The sequence below is a fragment of the Rana temporaria genome, chromosome 1, assembly GCF_905171775.1.
Source record: "Rana temporaria chromosome 1, aRanTem1.1, whole genome shotgun sequence".
NCBI classification, from domain to species: domain Eukaryota; kingdom Metazoa; phylum Chordata; class Amphibia; order Anura; family Ranidae; genus Rana; species Rana temporaria.
In genome coordinates, this window is record NC_053489.1 from 416,917,647 (window position 1) to 416,939,015 (window position 21,369).

The 21,369-nt window shown below is 41.5% G+C and overlaps 1 protein-coding gene across 1 annotated transcript in view; it reads left to right on the forward strand.

The window, feature by feature from the left end:
- The window catches only part of BMP2K (BMP2 inducible kinase), a 254,314-nt gene that overhangs the window by 219,042 nt on the left and 13,903 nt on the right, over window positions 1-21,369 (forward strand). Inside the window, exon 15 of the mRNA XM_040324981.1 lies at window positions 7,564-7,665. Within this exon, the coding sequence (XP_040180915.1) occupies window positions 7,564-7,665 (102 nt within the window). The remainder of the gene's footprint in view (window positions 1-7,563; window positions 7,666-21,369) is intronic.

The window sequence follows — 21,369 nt, forward strand, 5'->3', positions numbered from 1 at the left end:
AGATTTGGCAAGGCTCTCTTTTGCAGCAATGGTAAACTGTGGTGCATAAGGAGGGTGGAAGTAGCTGTGGGCAGGAGGAATCTCCAATAACTCCAGAAGTATCAGAAGTTTCCTAAAGCATTAGTTCCAATTGCTCTAAAATTGGGGCGCCTGTTGATTCAAGAAAAAAGGCACAACAGAGTGTTTCTGTATTTCTCTAGCTGTCTACACTTAGTGTACTTGGGACTTTATTAAAATTCAAGTTGAGGATTTGCATTCTGAATTGATAGTCAGAGGAAAACTGGGAGAAAGTTAAGTACTAACGATAACTTCACAATGTGTATTATCAAGCCCTGTTTTGTTATCCATTGTTGTATGTCGTCTTCACAGCAATTTTCACTCCATCGCTTTAGTCTCATTTGGCTCAGTTGAACTTGATCTGGCTTGATCAACTGCTGAACTTAAAGTCCACTAGATCAGCCACAAAATGCATTTGGGAGCAAGGGGAGCTAAAATCTAGTCAACGTGAATATTCCCTAAATAGTACGTCACTGTGGATAAATATGGAGATGCACTTGCAGGCAAAGTAGTTGTGGATAAACATGCTGGACCTTAAGTAAACTCTCCTACTATTGATTTACCTATTTTAGGTTAAATAAAATCATCCTGAGCTCACTGTTGTGTCATATGTCATTTCAAATCCTTTTTATGAATAGTTATTCTATTTACTTGGAGGCTGCAATGTGATCATGTAAAAATGTACAAACATATTTTCTGTAACATTGTTCTGTGAATTAAATAAGTGCTGTAAATAACGATTTGGTTGCTGTTCCATGTTTTACTTTATGTATAAAAGTAAGGTGATATACCTAAAAATGTAAAGTAGTATCTAAACTGCTAAGTCTCATTGCTAAAGTAACATTTTTAAAAAATGTATAGCGATCCCACTAAGACACTGCTCCAAGCCACTGTTCACACATCATCCGTCCACCCCCAAAACTGTAAACAAGGGGCTAGTGCTCCAACTAAGCTCATTCGGCTCAGAGATAACATCCGAGAAGAAAAAGCAGAGCCGCGTACAAACAGCTATTCAAAACGTGTAAATGGAAGATAGCTTCAGCTAGTCTCCTCGCAAACCACACCCTTCTAATGCGTTTTACCCTCCAACGGGCTTAATCTCTACAATTAGATCCATTGGAGGGTGAAACACGTTAGAGGGGCATGGCATGGGAGGAGACTAGCTGAAGTTGTTTTCCATATACACGTTTTACATGGCTGATAGTTTGTGTGCTGCTCTGCTTTTTCTTGTCGGATGGTGAATTTTTAAATATCATCTTTATTTTCAGCAATTCAATATTTTTTCAAATTAGTTATATATGAAATATTACATTTGAATATTTAATGTTTACCACTCACAGCCAGCAGATGATAAGCTCCAACCAAACGGTATCATTCACAGCCTTTCTTATTAGATGTCATTGATGCACACAATATTAATATATATTTTTTTTAGGGCTGTGCAAATTAACTTTTAATTAATCGATTAATCTTTAATTTTTTTGATCGATCAAAATCTTTTTGATCGATTAAAATTCTTTTGATTGGTACTCACCTCTCCGCCGGCTTCTGGGCCTTCAGGGAGTTCCTGTCGGACATCCAGTAACGTCACGGACACCGGCGGGGCTTGCCGCGTCCATCTGAAGGGCTCCTTTGCTGTGCCTTCATATCTGCATGCCAGCGGGACCTCACTATCTGCCAAACGCAAGGGCTATTACACTTTCCTCTATCACTTCCCTCTGGGATTCTACAACCATCCACTGGGAGTTGTGATAGTTCCCTTCATGGGACATCTACATGCCGACGGACTGATGTTAACCTCTCCTCATCTGGATTCAGCAGTGGTATTGTTGTACACATTTTTATACCAGTTTCATACATGTTTTTATGACTGCTTTTGGTACCGTTTGGTATTACTCGCACCATTTTTACAGTTTGTTGCTACATCGATTTTATCTCCAGTGCAATATTTATTTGGTTACCTACTTGAAGACTATAAAAGTTTTAATGCTATTCCCATCGAGCGCTGCCTTTGTGTGTTTTTTGTATCCTGCTATCCATTTTTCCAGTTGTTGGTAGCTGCACTGGGAATCAGCCTGCAAGGAGATCAGCTAAAAGTAGTTGGATCTGTATGTGCGTTGTAATTAATCGAAATTAGTCGATTAATCGATTAAAAAAAAAAAGATTAATCGAACAGAAAAATTTTGATCAGTAACAGCCCTAATTTTTTCTATATTTGCTTTAAAAAAATATAGAATATCGATTACATTTTTTTTGTAAACTTTACAACATTAAAATACACTTGACCTAAATCATTGTACATTTACTTAAAAAAGGCAAGTGTTCATGCATAAGATTCAGCACAACTTACAAGGGAGTAATAAATTGAAAGTGCATATTGCTGAAAGTGAATTAAAAAAATATTCACAAACCCAAGAACTTGAAGCACTGCAGAGTATTGTAGTTCTCAAGAATATAGGATTGTGTAGAACAATTAGTAAGAGGGAGTAGTCCTGCTCAGGGGCACTTTAAAAGACCACTACTACTAAAATCAGATTAATGGTGCCCACACACATATCAATATGATCATTGATTGACCATTCAGTGCAACTAAATTGATTGAATTGAATAAAAATCACAAACCAAACCAATCCTTTATGCCAGGGGTAGGCAACCTCAGCACTCCAGCGGTGGTGAAACTACAAATCCCATCATGCCTCTGCCTCTAGGAGTCATGCCTGTGATTGTCAGGGTCTTGCAATGTCTCATGGGACTTTTAGTTTCACCACAGCTGGAGGGGCGAGGTTGCCTACCCCTGCTTTATACACTTGATTTAGTAAGCCTCAATTTAGTGGAGTTTCTTCTGCATACCAAGTTGTGAACTCAAATGGATAGGTGACTGTAACTATGACCTGCTAATCTAACAATGATAATATACAATGCCTTAAAGTATTCATACCCCTTTGAAATTTTTCAAATTTTGTCATGTTAGAACCAAAAATGTAAATGTCTTTTAATGGGATTATATGTGATAGACCAAAACAAAGTGGCACATAATTGTGAAGTGGAAGGAAAATGATAAATGGTTTTCAAAATTATTTACAAATAAATATCTGAAAAGAGTGGCATGCATTTGTATTCAGCCCCCCTGAGTCAATACTTTGTAGAACCACCTTTCGCTGCAAGTCTTTTTGGGTATATCTCTACCAGCTTTGCACATCTAGAGAGGGAACAGTTTTGCCCATTGTTCTTTGCAAAATAGCTCTGTCAGATTGGATGGAGAGCATCTGTGAACAGCAATTTTCAAGTCTTGCCACAGATCCTCAATTGGATTTAGATCTGCACTTTGGTCCATTCTAACACATGAATATTCTTTGATATAAACCAGTGGTCATCAACCCTGTCCTCAGGGCCCACGAACAGGCCAGGTTTTATGTATTACCTTGGGAAGATGCAGACTAGAATACTGGGCCAGATCCTCAAAAGAGATACGACGGAGTAACTGCTGTTACTCCATCGTATCCCTTGTCCTAACTATGGAACTGATCCACAGAATCAGTTTCCCATAGTTAGGACGAAGATCCGACAGGTGTAATAGAATTACACTGCCGGATCTTAGGATGCAGTACCGCATCCGCCGCTGGGGGCATTTCGCGTCGAAATGCCGCTTCGGGTATGCAAATTAGGACTTACGGCGATCCACGAAGCTATTACGCTTCATTTTGTCGCCGTAAGTTTTAGTTTGCAAGTGCAAAATTAGGGCTGCTTTTACAAAGTGTAAACTGTTTACACCATGTAAAAGCAGACCCTTCTTCCTCGCGCCGCGCTTTTTTTTGCCGCCGTATCTTTTTTTTTTCCCGACGCAACTTTATTGACCCGTCGCGATCCACAAAGCCCGACGTAACGTAATTTCGCGCTATGCCCGTCGGGAAAATGACGTCACGAGCATGCGCAGTACGGCCGGCGCGGGAGCGCGCCTCATTTAAATGGGATTCGCCCCCTGATGATGAGGAACGCCTTGCGCCGGCCCGATTTAAGTTACTCCACTCAAAATTTCTAGGTAAGTGCTTTGTGGATCGGGCACTTAAGTAGAAATTTTGCGGCGGTGTAACTTAAATCGGAATATTTAAGTTAAGCCCGTTTTTTGAGGATCTGGCCCACTGAGTGTCCCCCACATGGCTTCTCGCAAACTGCAAATGGGACTTCTTATGGCTTTCTTTCCTCAATGGCTTTCTTCTTGCCACTCTTCCATAAAGGCCAGATTTGTAGAGTGCACAACTAACAATTGTCCTGTGGACAGATTCTTCCATCTGAGCTTGTGGATCTCTGCAGCTCCTCGAGAGTTACCATGGGCTACTTCTCTGATTAATGCTCTCCCGGCCTGTAGGTTTGCAGTTGTGCCATACTCTTTCCATTTTTGGATGATGGATTGAACAGTCCTCTGTGAGATGTTCAAAGCTTGGGTTATTATTTTTTTTATAACCTAACCCTGCTTTAAACTTCTCCACAACTTTATCTCTGACCTGTCTGGTGTGTTTCTTGGCCTTCATGATGCCATTTGTTCACTAAGGTTCTCTAGCAAACCTGGGGACTTCACAGAACAGCTGTATTTATACTGAGAATAAATTACACACAGGTGGACTCTATTTACTAATTAGGGGACTTCTTAAGGCAATTGGTTTCACTAGATTTTAGTTAGAGGTATCGGCGAAAAAGGGGCTGAATACAAATGCAAACCACACTTTTCAGATAATTATTTGTAAAAAAAAAAATTGAAAATCATTTATCATTTTTCTTCCACTTCACAATTATGTGATACTTTGTGTTGATCTCCCACATAAAATCCCAATAAAATACATTTACGTTTTTGGTTGTAACATGACAATTGTGGAAATATCCAAGGGTTATGAATTTGGTTGGGAAAATGTGTTAGTTGTCCATATGCAGTTTTGCTTCAATACTTACAACTCTAAATCAGTACTTTAATAGTTAGAAGTCTTCCTGCCAGAGAAGGAGGCTTGGTAGAATGTCCCTGTGCTGTTATCTCTCTTCTGGGCTGGAGTAGATATGTATGCACTCAAGTCACAGATTACGGTACTAGCTCATATTTTGAGCTGAAGACCAATTACTATTTAGAAACATCCATGGATCTTTTGTATGTTCATTTAGGGGACATTGTTGATGCACTGAAGAGTTTGATCCCAGATATGGAGACATTCCCAAAGAAAATGGGTCAACATGACTTCAATCAGATTACATTTAGGGCACAAGATAAGGATTACAAGTCTTAAGTCTCGTACACACACCAATGCCTCGTACGATCGGATATCTGATGGAATCTAATCTGATGGATTTTTTCCTCGGATATCCGATGAAGCTGACTTTCATCAGTCTTGCCTACACACCATCAGTCAAAAATCCGACCGTGCCAAAATGCGGTGACGTAAAACACTACGGCGTGCTGAGAAAAATTAAGTTCAATGCTTCCAAGCATGCGTCGACTTGATTCTGAGCATGCGTGGACTTCCACACAGACGATTGTTTTTTTTCTATCGTTTTTTTATCCATAGGAAAAAATTAAAACATGTTCTATTTTTTTTCACCGATGGGGCCCACACACGAATGGTTTGTCTAATGAAAACAGTCCATCGGTCTGTTTTCATCGTACAAACCGATCGTGTGTACAGGGCTTTAGAATATCGGACGAATCATAGTCTCATATTGAAAACTATAGGTTACTAAAGTTAGGAAAATTCTCATACAACAGAAAACAACTTCAGAAGTGATGTAATGTATTCTTTCATTTCCGAGCTTGCGAGGTCTTGGTCACACAATATTTTCCCTACAAATACCCTACTAATTACACAAAAATCGATAGTTCTGTTATCGTACGAGAAACACATTTTTTTTGTCTGGTCAAAGTTGGAAGAGAGAGCTATTGAACGGAAATTCAGACCGTGTGTAGGCTCCATCAGGCTATTTCTGTCTGAGTTTCCCCCAACAAAAGATTGAGACCTGGTTCTCAAATTTTCCGACGGAAAAAATTCCTATCCGAAAATCTGATCGTCTATAGCAATTCCGACGGGAAAACAATTTGACGCATGCTCGAAAGCATTGAACTTCATTTTCTCAGCTCGTTATAGTGTTGTACGTCAGCGCGTTCTTGACGGATGAAAGTTCAGAGAACTTTTGTGTGACCATTTGTATGCAAGCCAAGCTTGAGTGGAATTCCGTCGGAAAAAACATCCAAGGTTTTTTCAGACAGAAAATCCGATTGTGTGTACAGGGTATTAGTGTTACAGAAGTCCAAATCCTCTGGCAGATAAAATGGCTCTCTATCCCATTTATTTGGCTATTTTCTTGGAGTTCAACAATAATTTCTACTTGTGTCGGTTTACAGAAGTTATCATGTACTATAACATTATCTTGTAGTAGTGAATTATTACTGTGTGATTCTTTAGTAAAATGTCCCCAAATAAAGTAACCGCAATACAAAAAAAGACATACACAGGTTATTTTAACCTTTCCTCACTTTATCCACTAACTGAAAAAAAGGTTTTGTATGGCTATTTTAATCATCTGTAATCTATTCATCCAGAAAAAAAATTTGCTCCTTTGTAAAAATTGTCATATATTTGCGCAACACTATATAACACTGAACTGTATATCTGTGAGCTGCATTTTCAAATTGGGTCTTACAATCAGTTTGGGACATTAGAAGGGAAGTGAATTGGTATGAATGAGTATGGGAACCCAGGTAAGATTGCTTAAAGTGTATGAAAGGCAAAACTTTTTTTTTAGGCTTTAGATAATAAAGGGAAATACCCTCTGCTGGTTGTTGAGATTCACTGCCCTGTCTGTCATGGTAACTACTATATTCAAGACAGATTATAAGGGGGAATCATACATTTTGTAATGAGGGCAAATGGTAAGGGCAAATCTTCCAATGGGGACAAATGTTTGGGTGACAACTAAGATGGAAATTCCTCTTACTTCCTATTGGGTCTCCAAGACTTTGTTCAAGACAGGACACAGATAGCAAAATATATAAATAACCTGACAGGGGATTAAACCCTTCCCTACTCAATCCAAACCTGAAAAAACTGAAGCTACTCACACACTTTAAACACTTGTTACTTTATTGAACATCGAGAGAGCATGTTTTTTTCTTTTTAAATGCAGGGTTACTGCTGGACAAAATCACACGTTTGTGTGTTAATGCATTAAAACGGCAAAACAAAGCATACATAAGTGCAGCAAAGCATTCTAAAGGCACAATTGATTAGTTTTCTGTTTTTTGCAATTTGTCTTAATCTTTTATTAAAATATAATTTTCAATTCTTTTGACAAGTATGTTGCTTAGCAGATCAGAATCTGTAAAGATTCATTTCAATTAATCTTATTTGTTGTCATTGGTGGGCTATATTTCCTTTCCATTTATCTTTTCCTTTTTTTTTTTTTTAAACATTGTTATCTGCATGCCTTCATTTTTATTTTATTTTTTGTTGTTTGATATTTTTTTTGCAGATAAAATTAAGGACGGCAGAACATCCACCACTGCCATTCCTGCCTTGCAAAGTAAACATTCTGAAGATGCATTTGGTTCTGTTCCGTTTATTTCTGCTTCAGGCAAGTTCATTTGTTTATTACAATGGGCAAATGCATGAAATGGAGTTTGCACTAAAATAAGTCTAATGCACTAACATTCCTGTTATGTTAATATTCATCTTCAGACTCAAAAGCTTTTTACATTATGATCTGATATTAGGATGCTAAAAAGCCACTGTAAAATCTAGCACTGGCTATCTATTAGTTTTCTACACAGCCAGTTTTAAGTGTTTAAAGTGTTACTAAACCCACAGCAGCAAAATCAGTCTGTATATGCAGTAAAACATGCTTGTTATACTCACTGTGGAACCTAAGGGGCTATTCCTCTGCAGTGTGTAAACGTCTGTTTGATCCTGTCTTCTCTATTCCTATCCTTTTTTTACTGTCCCCAATCCATCTGCTGATAGCACAGAGCCCTAGGAGGCACTTTGCACATGCTCAGTTTGGTGTGCATTACCAGATTTTTTTTTGGAGGGGGGAGGGGGTTGTGTGCATGTGATTGGACAGGGGGTCATGCAGCCTCATAGGACAGTCAGAGGAGAATATATTCTCTTCCTACAAGCTTTAACCAGACACAGATAGAAGTCCCAAGACTGCTGTATACTGCTGATGAGAAAAGGTATTTAGCAGTTTATATTTATAAAAATAATTGCAATTCCATGTTTTGTGTACTGTGGGAGACCAGATATAGAGAATGCAGTGTCCTGGGTTTAGTAACACTTTAAATAACCTGTTAATATATTTTATTAAAATTTAGGCACTGGTGCCTCTGCAGCTGGAAACTATTCAACAACAGTAAAATTACCAAGGTGAAACTGCCCAATGGAAATTCCTAGCATGCTGGCAGAATTTAGATTTCTAGTATAGCAGAATCTTAACCACTCACCACTAGGGATGAGCTTCGTATTCGAGCCGAACCCATGTTCGACTTGAACATCGTATGTTCGACCGTTCATCGAATTACGAACGTTTTGGGTCGTTCGTTTCAAATTCGAGTGGCATGTCACGGCCCATAATTCACTGCGGCATCGCAGTGCATTGCTGGCTGATGATTGGCCAAGCATGCACTATGACCTGCATGCTTGGCCAATCACAGCGTGCAAAAAACGGAGAGCCATAATTGGCCAAAGCCAGGGCTTTGGCCAATTATGGCTCAGGGGGTTTAGTACACGCCCCACACTATATAATGCTGCCTGGAAGTCGGCCTTGTGTAGTGTGTTGATGGTTTACAGAGAGAGTGTCATTTTTTGGAGTTAGATAGAGCAGGCAGGCAGGCAGGCGGGCTAGTCAGTTAGGCCGCGTACACACGGTCGGTCCAAACCAATGAAAACGGCCTGAAGTCCAGTTTCATCGGTCCAAACCTACCGTGTGTACGGCCCATCGGTCCGTTGTCCTTCGGTCAAAAATTTTAGAACTTGCTTTAAAATCGAACCGATGGACCGCTGCCCGATAGGTCCAAACCGATGGTTAGTACACAAAAGCATTGGTTCAAAACCCGCGCATGCTCAGAATCAAGTCGACGCATGCTTGAAAGCATTGAACTTCGTTTTTTTCAGCACGTCGTGTGTTTTACGTCACCGCGTTCTGACCCGATCGGTTTTTGAACTGATGGTGTGTACGCACATCAGACCATCAGGCCACTTCAGCGGTGAACCGATGAAAACGGTCCGTCGGACCATTCTCATCGGTTTGGATCGCCCGTGTGTACGCGGCCTTAGAGTTACAGTGTGTAGAGAATATATATGCATCCCAGGTGTTGTATATATATTTATACACTGTATTGAGTTTAGATAGATCCGCTCTTCCTAATATACTGACAGGCAGGCAGGTGATTGTGCTAGCTACAGTATTTTCACGTGTTGTACTGTCTGTGTCCTCTGCACAGTGTGCACCTAAAGCTATGTCAATAGATTTGCTGGTGTTTCTCATATTAATTCCTAAAGGCAGTAGAGCTGCACGATTCTGGGAAAAATGAGAATCACGATTTATTTGCTTAGAATGAAGATCATAATTCTCTCATGATTCTCAAAAAAATGCATTGTGCTTTTGTTAGCATGCATTTTTGTGATTTTTTTATTTTTATTTTATTTACATACACAATATATATATATATATATATATATATATATATATATATATATATATATATAGTGTGTGTAAATAAAATAGAAAATCACAAAAATAAAAATGCATGCTAACAAAAGCACCATGCAGTTTGGTGCAGCGGCATTAAAAAATAAAATTAAAAAAAGGCCCATGCACTTTTGGGTGGCAGGCAGTTCATTCTCAAATTAATAGGCTGTTCTGCAGCAAGGCACATACTCTGATGCATCGCATAGATGTGAAGTTGAACCTTTAAAACACAGTCAGGAGGCCGAGGGGCATCAAAAACCACAGCAGTGATAGCTGATAATAGCATGGCTGTTTTGTACAACGTCACTACAGTACTACCCTACCTCACTGCACACTCACTGCTGTGCTCCTCGTTTCCCAAGACAAGCGTGAGACACTGTCTGTGTCTCTGAACTGCCCATGCCCAGCAGAGTGCCACTTCACGCATATATTTACCATTCACAATTTTATATCAACATTATAAAATTCAAGTGGAACAAAATCTTATCACGCAGAAAGTATCCATGTTTTTGATTGTGAGATGGTGGCTAACTGATATGCATTTTGCAGACCTTGCATATATTCAATAGCAATATGCTATTCAATACCCTATCTCAATTTACATAAGTAAGGCTTACAAAATTGTAATCATACAATGTGCATGTGCAGTAACTTATGTAGACACACCAAACCAGTCAGTATTTGCAATTTTGGGATCCCCAGCTTACTGTGGCAAATCTAAAAGGAGTACTTTAAAAGAAACCTGTGCTTTGAGAAATATCCAAGCTGCTATTACTGATCTGTCTTTCTGAAAATACTGGCTGCTGTAGTATCTGACTTAAGCCCTGTACACACGATCGGATATCTGATGGAATCTAATCCAATGGATTTTTTCGTTGGATATCCGATGAAACTGACTTTCATCAGTCTTGCCTACACACCATCGGTCAAACACTACGACGTCCTGAGAAAAATGAAGTTCAATGCTTCCGAGCATGCGTCGACTTGATTCTGAACATGCGTGGATTTTTCACCGATGGACTTCCACACAGACGATTGTTTTTTTCTATCGTTTTTTTATCCATAGGAACATATTAAAACCTGTTCTATTTTATTTCACCGATGGAAAACAAACCGATGGGGCCCACACATGATCGGTTTGTCCGATGAAAACAGTCCATCGGTCAGTTTTTATCAGACAAACCGATCGTGTGTACAGGGCTTTACTGACTTAAAACAAGTACCGTATGCACATCAGGGGGCAGATCCACAAAAGAATTACGCCGGCGTATCTATTGATACGCCGCGTAATTTTAAATTTCCTGCGTCGTATCTTTGTTTTGTATCTACAAAACAAGATACAACTGCATCTTGGATCGATCCGACAGGCGTACGTCTTAGTACGCCGTCGGATCGTAGATGCATTTTTCTGCCGGCCGCTAGGTGGCATTTCCGCCAAATTCCGCGTCGAGTATGCAAATTAGCTAGTTACGGCAATCCACGAACGTACGTCCGGCCGGCGCATTTTTTTACGTCGTTTGCGTTCGGCTTTTTCCGGCGTATAGTTACCCCTGCTATTATGAGGCATACTCAATGTTAAGTATGGCCGTCGTTTCCGCGTCGAATTTTGAATTTTTTACGTTGTTTGCGTAAGTCGTTCGCGAATAGGGATTTGTGTAGAATGACGTCACCGTCGTAAGCATTGGCTTGTTCCAGTTTAATTTCGAGCATGCACACTGGGATACCCCCACGGACGGCGCATGCGCCGTTAAAAAAAAACGTTGTTTACGTCGGGTCACGACGTATTTACATAAAACACGCCCCCATCACATCCATTTGAATTCCGTGCCCTTACGCCGCCAAAGATACACTACGGCGCAAATTCTTTGAGGATTCAAAAAAAAAAAGAAGTTACGGCGGCGTAGTGTAGATACGCTACGCCTGGCGGATATATGCGCCGATGTACGTGGATCTGCCCCCAGATGTTCTGATTTCACTGATTCCATACATATATTGGGTCAGTGACTTTTAAGGAGAATGACAGCCAGGCCACTAGCATTTATAGAAGCCAGCAATGACAGCCTACATACTGTGGGGATTTAAGTTTGGGCCCCCCCAGGTAAAAATTTGTATTAATGTGCATAACGAAGCCAAGGAAAGATGGAAAAATCTCCAAAAGGCATCAAATTACAGATTAGACATTCTTATAATATGTCAAAAAAAGTTAGGGGGTAATCCACAAAGAAGCGGCGCAACGTAATATTTCCTATTTAAGTTACACCGCCGCAAAATTTCTACCTAAGTGCCCGATCCACAAAGCACTTACCTAGAAATTTTGAGCGGTGTAACTTAAATCCGTCCGGCGCAAGGCGTTCCTCTTCTCCAGGGGGCGATTCCCATTTAAATGAGGCGCGCTCCCGCGCCGGCCGTACTGCGCATGCTCGTGACATCATTTTCCCGACGTGCATAGCGCGAAATTACGTTACGCCAGGCTTTGTGGATCGCGACGGGACAATAAAGTTGCGTCGGGTAAAAAAAAAGATACGGCGCCAAAAAAAAATTTTAAATTAAAAAAAAATTGCGTCGCTAGCAAGAAAGGTCTGTTTTTACAAGGTGTAAACAGTTTACACCTTGTAAAAGCAGCCCTAATTTTGCGTTTGCAAAATAAAACTTACGGAGAAAAAACAAAGCTGAAAAGCTTCGTGGATCTCCGTAAGTCCTAATTTGCATACCCGATGCGGCATTTCGAAGCGAAATGCACCCAGCGGCGGATGCGGTACTGCATCCTAAGATCCGACAGTGTAATTCAATTACACATGTCGGATCTTCGTCCTAACTATGGGAAACTGATTCTGTGGATCAGTTCCATAGTTAGGACCAGGGATACGACGGAGTAACAGCAGTTACTCCGTCGTATCTCTTTTGAGGATTTGGCCCTTAGATTTTATTTCCATTATTTACACTTTCAAAATTACAGAACACAAAAAAATGGCGTCTGCAAAAGTTTGGGCACCCTGCAGAATTTATAGCATGCACTGCCCCCTTTGCAAAGCTGAGACCTGCCAGTGTCATGAATTGTTCTCAATCATCGTCTGGGAAGACCAGGTGATGTCAATCTCAAAGATTTCAAATGCCCAGACTCATCTGACCTTGCCCCAACAATCAGCACCATGGGTTCTTCTAAACAGTTGTCTAGAAAACTGAAAATAGTTGACGCTCACAAAGCTGGAGAAGGCTATAAGAAGATAGCAAAGCGATTTTAAATGTCAATATCCTCTGTTCGGAATGTAATTAAGAAATGGCAGTCATCAGGAACAGTGGAAGTTAAAGCAAGATCTGGAAGACCAAGAAAAATATCAGACAGAACAGCTTGCAGGATTGTGAGAAAAGCAATTCAAAACCCACGTTTGACTGCACGATCCCTCCAGAACGATCTGACAGACACTGGAGTTGTGGTACACTATTCCACTATAAAGAGATACTTGTACAAATATGATCTTCATGGAAGAGTCATCAGAAGAAAACCTCTTCTACATCCTCACCACACAAATCAGCGTTTGAACTTTGCAAATGAACATATAGACAAGCCTGATGCATTTTGGAAACAAGTTCTGTGGACCGATGAGGTTAAAATAGAACTTTGTGGCGAGAAGAAAGGGCACAGAATTTAATGAAAAGAACCTCTTTCCAACTGTTAAGCATGGGGGTGGATCAATCATGCTTTGGGGTTGTATTGCAGCCAGTGGCACAGGGAACATTTCACGAGTAGAAGGAAAAATGGATTCAATAAAATGTCAGCAAATTTTGGATGGTAACTTGATGCCATCTGTGAAAAAGCTGAAGTTAAAGAGAGGATGGCTTCTACAAATGAATAATGATCCTAAACACACCTCAAAATCCATGGGGAATTACATCAAGAGGCGTAAACTGAAGGTTTTGCCATGGCCTTCACAATCTCCTGTCTTCAAAATAATTGAAAATATATGAATAGACCTTAAAAGAGCAGTGCGTGACAGACAGCCCAGAAATCTCAAAGAACTGGAAGACTTTTGTAAGGAGGAATGGGCAAAGATACCTTAAACAAGAATTGAAAGACTCTTGGCTGGCTACAAAAAGCGTTTACAAGCTGTGATACTTGCCAAAGGGAGCAGTACAAGATATTAACTCTGCAGGGTGCCCAAACTTTTGCAGATGCCATTTTTTGTTTTCTGTAATTTTAAAAGTGTAAATGATGGAAATAAAATCTAACTTTTTTTGACATATTATAAGAATGTCTAATCTGTAATTTGCCTTTTGAAGATTTTTCCATCTTTCCTTGGCTTCGTTATGCACAATAATACACATTTTTACCTGGGGTGCCCAAACTTTTGATCCCCACTGTATGCCTCTTATCTCAGGTTTTCTTTACCTGCCTAGAACTGCCTAAAGCTGCTTTTAAAGTAGGGCAATCTAATATGATGTGGCCACCAGATTGTGTCATAACTAAAACACATGTTTAGGTGGTGCCAAAAGAGTGAGAAGACACCTGCAGTTCCACCCACAAATACAATTATATTACTTATCTGGGGGGGTAGATAGTCTGCTGTTAGCCATAGGCATGTGTTTTTTCCCCTAAACTTAATTTTTCTTATTTTTTCTTATCCCAAACCATTGGGTAATGCATTAGTTGCAGATCGCTTTCAGGGTTCAGAACAATGGCACAGACTCTGGTGTGACTGATTCTCTGATCGTCACATTTACCTCTGATGTTTCCACGGAAAGGGTTAACGTGCTAAACATTTATATGCTGCGCAAACACACTCCACTCTATTATTACCTGTTTTCCCTTCAGTGTCGGGTAGCTTCTTCTTGCTTTGGCATTAATCAGCAAGTGACAAGCAATGTCACCTTGGGCCTGTACATGGCCAGGACAGATGTCTGACTCATGGTTTTACATAGGAGTAGCCCCCATGAAGCTAGTTTTGTTTTCTCAGTTCCACTGCAGACTTCTACAACACAACTCTCTGTAGACATTGGTTCAATTTCTAGACAAGCTGACTTACCTGACACCAAAGACCAGGTTATCTTTGGCCTGGTAACTCAAAAATACTGCCCTGAATTTGGGAGAATCATACCTCCCAACATCTTGGAAGATCATCACAATGGATGCCAGCCTCAAGGAATCCTAGAAACCTAACTGGTGCAGGGTATTTTTACTGTCAGAGCAATCTTGTCTCCTGATCAACATTTGGCTGTCCTTGCAATTCTGGACACCCCAATTGGAAGGTACCAGGCATACAATACAACGGCAGCGTACTTCAGTCACCTGGGATAAAGTAGAAAGTATTTTAACCTGGGCTGAACTCTTCGTTCCAGCCTTGTCTGCTGTTCACATTCCAAGGGAGAAAAATTGGCAGGCATGCTACTTCAGCAGGCAATGCCTGGACCTGTTAGAATGGCCCCTACATCCTGAAATGTTTCAGGACCTGTGTCACAGGTGGGGGGGGGGGGCTGCATGCGGACCTCCTGGCCACCAGGTTCAACATTAACCTGTAAAGGTTTGGGTCCAGATGAAGAGAACTGTTGGTGGAAGCTATAGTGAATCTGTGGAATCAGTACCAAATGATCTACTCCTTCCTCTGAAGCTCTTGTCATGTCTGTTCCGCAGAATTGTGTTGGAAGGAAGTCCAGTGATCCTCAGCTCCAAACTGTCCCAGGTGCAAGTGGTACTCCAACCTAATCGAACATCTGGCAGACAGCCTGCGGGCTGTTCAAGATTTACCCGATTTCCTAGGTCTTAAGAGACAGGGGTTTGTCTTTGTCAGTAATTTCCATACTTTTAAAAGCTAGTAAATCTACCACCCAACATAGAAGACTTACTTTGCTTGGTGCAAGCAAAGAAAGTTTACCCACGGAATCTTGGCCTACTTGCAATCAGGCCTGGATCAACATTTGGCCCTTAGTACCATAAATGGACAAATCTTATTTCAAAAACCGCCAGGCCTCAATTTCCCTGGCCAAGACCCATTTGTACAGTATCTCTCATGCAGCTCCTCCTGCACAATCCTGTTACCCTGTGAGATCTCAATTTATTTAAATAACTTTTTTTGCGGCTACCTCTTTAACCTATTAAGGATACTTCCCTTCCTATTCTCACTCCTTGACGCCATCGTGTCTGAGCTGGCGATCGTATCCTGTAAATAACCTTTTTTATTTTTGGGCAAGTATAAGGTAGTTTTCAGGCCTGGAGCCTCCTCCCTCCCCTCCTTCCTCCCTTTTAGCCTTTACCCTCGACTAGGGCATTGTTCTTCCATTTCTTTGCATGCCTTAAAGTGGTAGTAAACCCCCCTATCGTTTTTAGCCAAGGAAGCAGCCATCTTGGCCTCTGTTTAATCTACAACTGCCATAATGCAGCACATGTGATCAGTTATGACACTGGCCATTGGATGGTTTGACAGTTTGGTTGAGAGCACAACCAATAGCAGTTTTACATTTCCGGCATGTGCCGGAAAGGTAACTGTTATATGCATGGGTTTACTTTAAGTACATGAAAATTTCCCTTCACTGCTTAGATGTACTGTGCCTTGAAAAAGTATTCATATTGCTTTGAAATTTCCAAATTTTGTCATGTTACAACCAAAAAGCAAAATGTATTTTATTGGGGTTTTATGTGATAGACCAATACACAGTTGCGCATAATTGTGAAGTGGAAGGAAAAAAAATGTATGGTTTTCAATATTTCTTTACAAATAAATATCTGAAAAGTGTGGCATGCATTTGTATTCAGCCCCCCTTTGTAGAACCACCTTTCGCTTCAGGTTTTTTTTTTGGGTATATCTCTACCAGCTTTGCACATCTAGAGAGGGAACAATTTTACCCATTCTTCTTTGCAAAATAGCTCTGTCAGAGTGGATGGAGAGCATCTGGGAACAGCAATTTTCAAGTCTTGCCCCAGATTCTGAATTGGATTTAGGTCTGGACTATTCTAACACATGAATATGCTTTGATCTAAACCAGTGGTCATCAACCCTGTCCTCAGGGACCACTAACAGGCCAGGTTTTATTTATTACCTTGGGGAGATGCAGACTAGAATACTGCAATCAGTGAGCAGCAAATATCACCTGTGATGTATTTCAGTTATCTTGCAAACCTGGCCTGTTAGTGGACCCTGAGGACAAGGTTGATGACCACTGATCTAAACCATTCCATTGTAGCTCTGGCTGTATGTGTAGGGTCATTGTCCTGCTGGAAAGTGAACCTCTGCCCCAGCCTCAAGTCTTTTGCAGACTAACATCTAACACCTTTCTTCTAAGATTGCCTTGTATTTGGCTCTATCCATCTACTCTGACCAGCTTCCCTGTCCCTGCTGAAGAAAAGCATCCCCACAACATGATGCTGCCACCACCATGTTTCACGGTGGGGATGGTGTGTACATGGTGATGTGCAGTGTTAGTTTTCAGCCACACATAGCGTTTTTCTTTTGGGCCAAAAAGTTACATTTTGGTCTCATCTGACCAGAGCACCTTCAACATGTTTGCTGTGTACCCCACATGGCTTCTTATGGCTTTCTTTCAACAATGGCTTTCTTCTTGCCACTCTTTCATAAAGGCCGGATTTGTGGAGTGCATGACTAATAGTTGTCCTGTGGACAGATTCTCCCACCTGAGCTGTGGATCTTTGCATCTCCTCCAGAGTTACCATGGACCGCATGGCTGCTTCTCTGATTAATGCTCACCTTGCCTGTCAGTTTAGATGGACAGCCATGTCTTGGTAAGTTTGCAGTTGTGCCACACTTTCAATTGTCGGATAATGGATTGAACAGTGCTCCGTGAGATGTTGATATTTTTTTAAACCAAACCCTGCTTCAAACTTCTCCACAACTTTATCCCTGACCTGTCTGGTGTGTTCCTTGACCTTCAAGGTACTGTTTGTTTACTAAGGTTCTTTAACAAACCTCTGAGGGCTTCACAGAACAGCTGCATAAAACAAAAATAAAGAGACAATTTTGAAAAAAATTTATATTTTTTACATTTTGCTATAATAAATATCCCCCAAAAATATATAAAAAAACATTTTTTTTCCTCAGTTTAGGCTGATACGTTTTCTTCTACATATTTTTCGTAAAAAAAAATCGCAATAAGCGTTTATTGATTGGTTTGCGCAAAAGTTATAGCGTTTACAAAATAGGGGGTATTTTTATGTCATTTTTATTATATTTTTTTTACTAGTAATGGCGGCGATCAGCGATTTTTTTTTCGGTATTGCGACATTATGGCGGACACTTTTGACACATTTTTGGGACCATTGGCATTTTTATAGCGATCAGTGCTATAAAAATGCATTGGATTACTATAAAAATGCCACTGGCAGTGAAGGGGTTAACACTAGGGGGCGGGGAAGGGGTTAAGTATGCCTGGGTGTGTTCTTACTGTGGGGGGGGGGTGGCCTCACTAGGGGAAACACTGATCCTCGGTTCATACATTGTATGAACCGAAGATCAGCATTTCCCCTGCTGACAGGACCGGGAGCTGTGTGTTTACACACACAGCTCCCGGTCCCCGCTCTGTAACGAGCGATCGCGTGTGCCCGGCGGCGATCGCGCCCACCGGGCACACGCACGGGAGTCGGGGGCGAGCGGGGGGCGCGCGCGCGCCCCTAGTGGCGGCTGGGAGAGAGGACGTTATACTACGTGCTCTCGCCCAGCCGAGCCAACTTGCCGACGTAGAACGGCGGTGGGCGGTCGGCTAGTGGTTAATGAATTTCAGGGAACTGATTTTTGACCAAGTACAAAAATCCTGTTTTGACCTACTCTATCCAGCATAATCAGTTTTGTTCTTCTCTTGTATGTTCAATTATGGGTAGAACACTTACCCATGACAGTGGTTTCGGCCACTTACTATTTTTTTTTGGCTTACAAACTTTTTAAAATAATAGTATAACAAAGGAGATGTTGCGGTATACAGGAAGTGTATACAATAATAAAATGACAAAATCGGATAGGAGTGCAAATATATAAGCTGTATGAAAAGACAACAAACATACAAACCAAAAAGAACAACTGAAAGGGCACTATTTTGGTATACAAGTAAATCATATTCAAAATCAATTACAGACAAAAAGGGCAGAATCTGTTAAATGGATACTTTCAAAAAGAATACAGAATATAGCACGGTGATTAATTTGGATCAGAAACACGATAGAGGAACCAAGGGTCCCATTTATTGTTGAAAGGAGATTTTGAGTTGTGAATAGTGTGGAATATTTCTTCATTAAAAAAATTGAATTTTTCTGAAAAATAAAGAACAGGGGTCTTTGAAAATAGTAGGCAGTGTGTCCATGTTATATTTATTTTATTTATTTCAGGTACTTATATAGCCCCGTCAATTTACGCAGTGCTTTACATATTCATTGTACATTCACATCAGTCCCTACCTTAGATTTTAAGCTCCTTGAGGGTAGGGACTGATGTTGCCTGGCTCACAGTCTCTGCTCTAATTCATCCAAAAGGTGTTCTATCGGGTTGAGGTCAGGACTGTGCAGGCCATTCAAATTCCCCACCGGTGCACAGTCATGTTGAAACAGATAAAGGCCATCCCCAAATTGTTGCCACAAATTTGGGAGCATGAAATTGTCCAAAATGTCTTGGTATTCTGATGCCTTAAAAGTTCCCTTCACTGACACTAGGGGGCCAAGCCCAACTCTTAAAAAACAACTCCACACCATAATCCCCCCACCACCAAATCAAATGATTTGGACCAGTGCACAAAGCAAGGTCCATAAAGACATGGATGAGCAAGTTTGAGGTGAGAAAACTTGACTAGCATGCACAGAGTCCTGACCTCAACCCGATAGAACACCTTTGGGATGAATTAGAGTGGAGACTGCGAGCCAGGTCTTCTCATACAACATCAGTGCCTGACCTCACAAATGTTCTTCTGGAAGAATGGTCAAACATTCCCATAGACACACTCCTAAACCTTGTGGACAGCCTCTCCAGAGGAGTTGGGACTGTTTATAGCTGCAAAGGGTGGGCCAACTCAATATTGAACCCTAAGGATTAAGACTGGGAAGGGGGGCGTGACCGGATGCAGGTGTGTGGTGCGAGGAGTGTGAGGAGAGCGATGGTTATGTGAGGTCCTGTAAAATGGTCTCTGCCTCCCTACCTACCCCAGTATGCTGAACGGACTATGCACCTCATACACCCCGTTTCGAAGGCCCTGACTGCTTCAGCTATCTGCTTCATCAGCTATAAACCTCAGTCAGCTAAACCCTTTGGCGGATGCAGTTGCTATCGGCGCGACTTGCGGAGAATCTTACCCAGGCGCTCCCCTGCTATTCCGGAGGGCTGCTGCAGCTGATACACGGAGCTGGGACGAGAGGACGCAATTGGATGGCGGAGAGCAGCTGACGGGATCACGTGACTGGCCCAGCCAATCTACTACGCCGGAGTATTCATGCAGCCAAGCCGGCGAAGCCGCCGTGGATACTGAGGATCTCTGTCGGGGCTCCCCACACTGCACTGACCTCACAATGTACCCCGTGCTCTCGGGAGGATATGAGCAGGGACGGTGGTAACAGAAGGACTGGAGAGGAGCTGCACAGGGTCCCATACGGCACGCGTCTTATACTAGCAAAACGCTGGTTAATAAAGTGATACCCAGCAAGGGACGCGCGAGTAATCTAAATCAGCAGTGTGTTTATACATGGTACTGGGCTTTGCTATATGGTCTATCTAATAGCGAGGGAGAGCTCTCTGCATCCAGGCACTTTAGGACTCTTTTTTTTTTTTTGTGTTGTTCGCCTGCAAGTGTAACAGCAAGTATAACAGCCACAAACCCCTAACAGATCTAGTATGTTCCCATACGGCATGGATAGAAGGCAGAGGGGACTATAAGGCTATAAGAGCTGGGAGTTGTGTTTAAGGACGCGGTGAACAACACATGCTACTGTAGTCACACATCTGAGTATGAGGGACATTTTAAGCTGACTGAACTGAACTATAGCTGTGTATTGGATTGCACTTGGCACTCTTTTTTGTTTTTCTTTTTCCCTGCCAGAAGAGACGGAGCGAGCAATATATGTGAAGGTGCATGGTGTAAGCACAATAGTGTTTAGTGAAGGAGTGACATTATAAAACTGACGGAACTGAAATATAGCTTTATGTGACACGCTACAGTTGCAAGTTATTTCTAAAAAGGTGGTGGAGTGCGTAAATATAGGCTACATGCACCAGTGAAAGAGAGATATCTCAAAACAACTCCAGAAACAGCTCACTAAAAACCAATTAATAAAAACGACTTATCCCTTATGTTCACTATGTCTAAAAACGCGCCCAATGCAGACGGGGCTCCTGTCACAAGGTCTGCCAGGGACAAGGATAAAGAGAAGGGAAGTCAAGTAGCAGCAGCCAAATTGGATCGCTTTTTTCACCCCCCAAAAACCACTACCCACTCCCCAGGCAAGGGGGGCGCGTCATCAACGACAGGGCATACTAAGGGTACATTGGGCCCGTCAGCGGACAGACGGAGCGGGGGGCCATCATCAACAGCACCCCCCAAAATATTGAATTCAACCAACAACAGTGGCTCTAAAAATCACTCCAACAAGGGCCAGGGCCATGGGGGGGGGGGGGG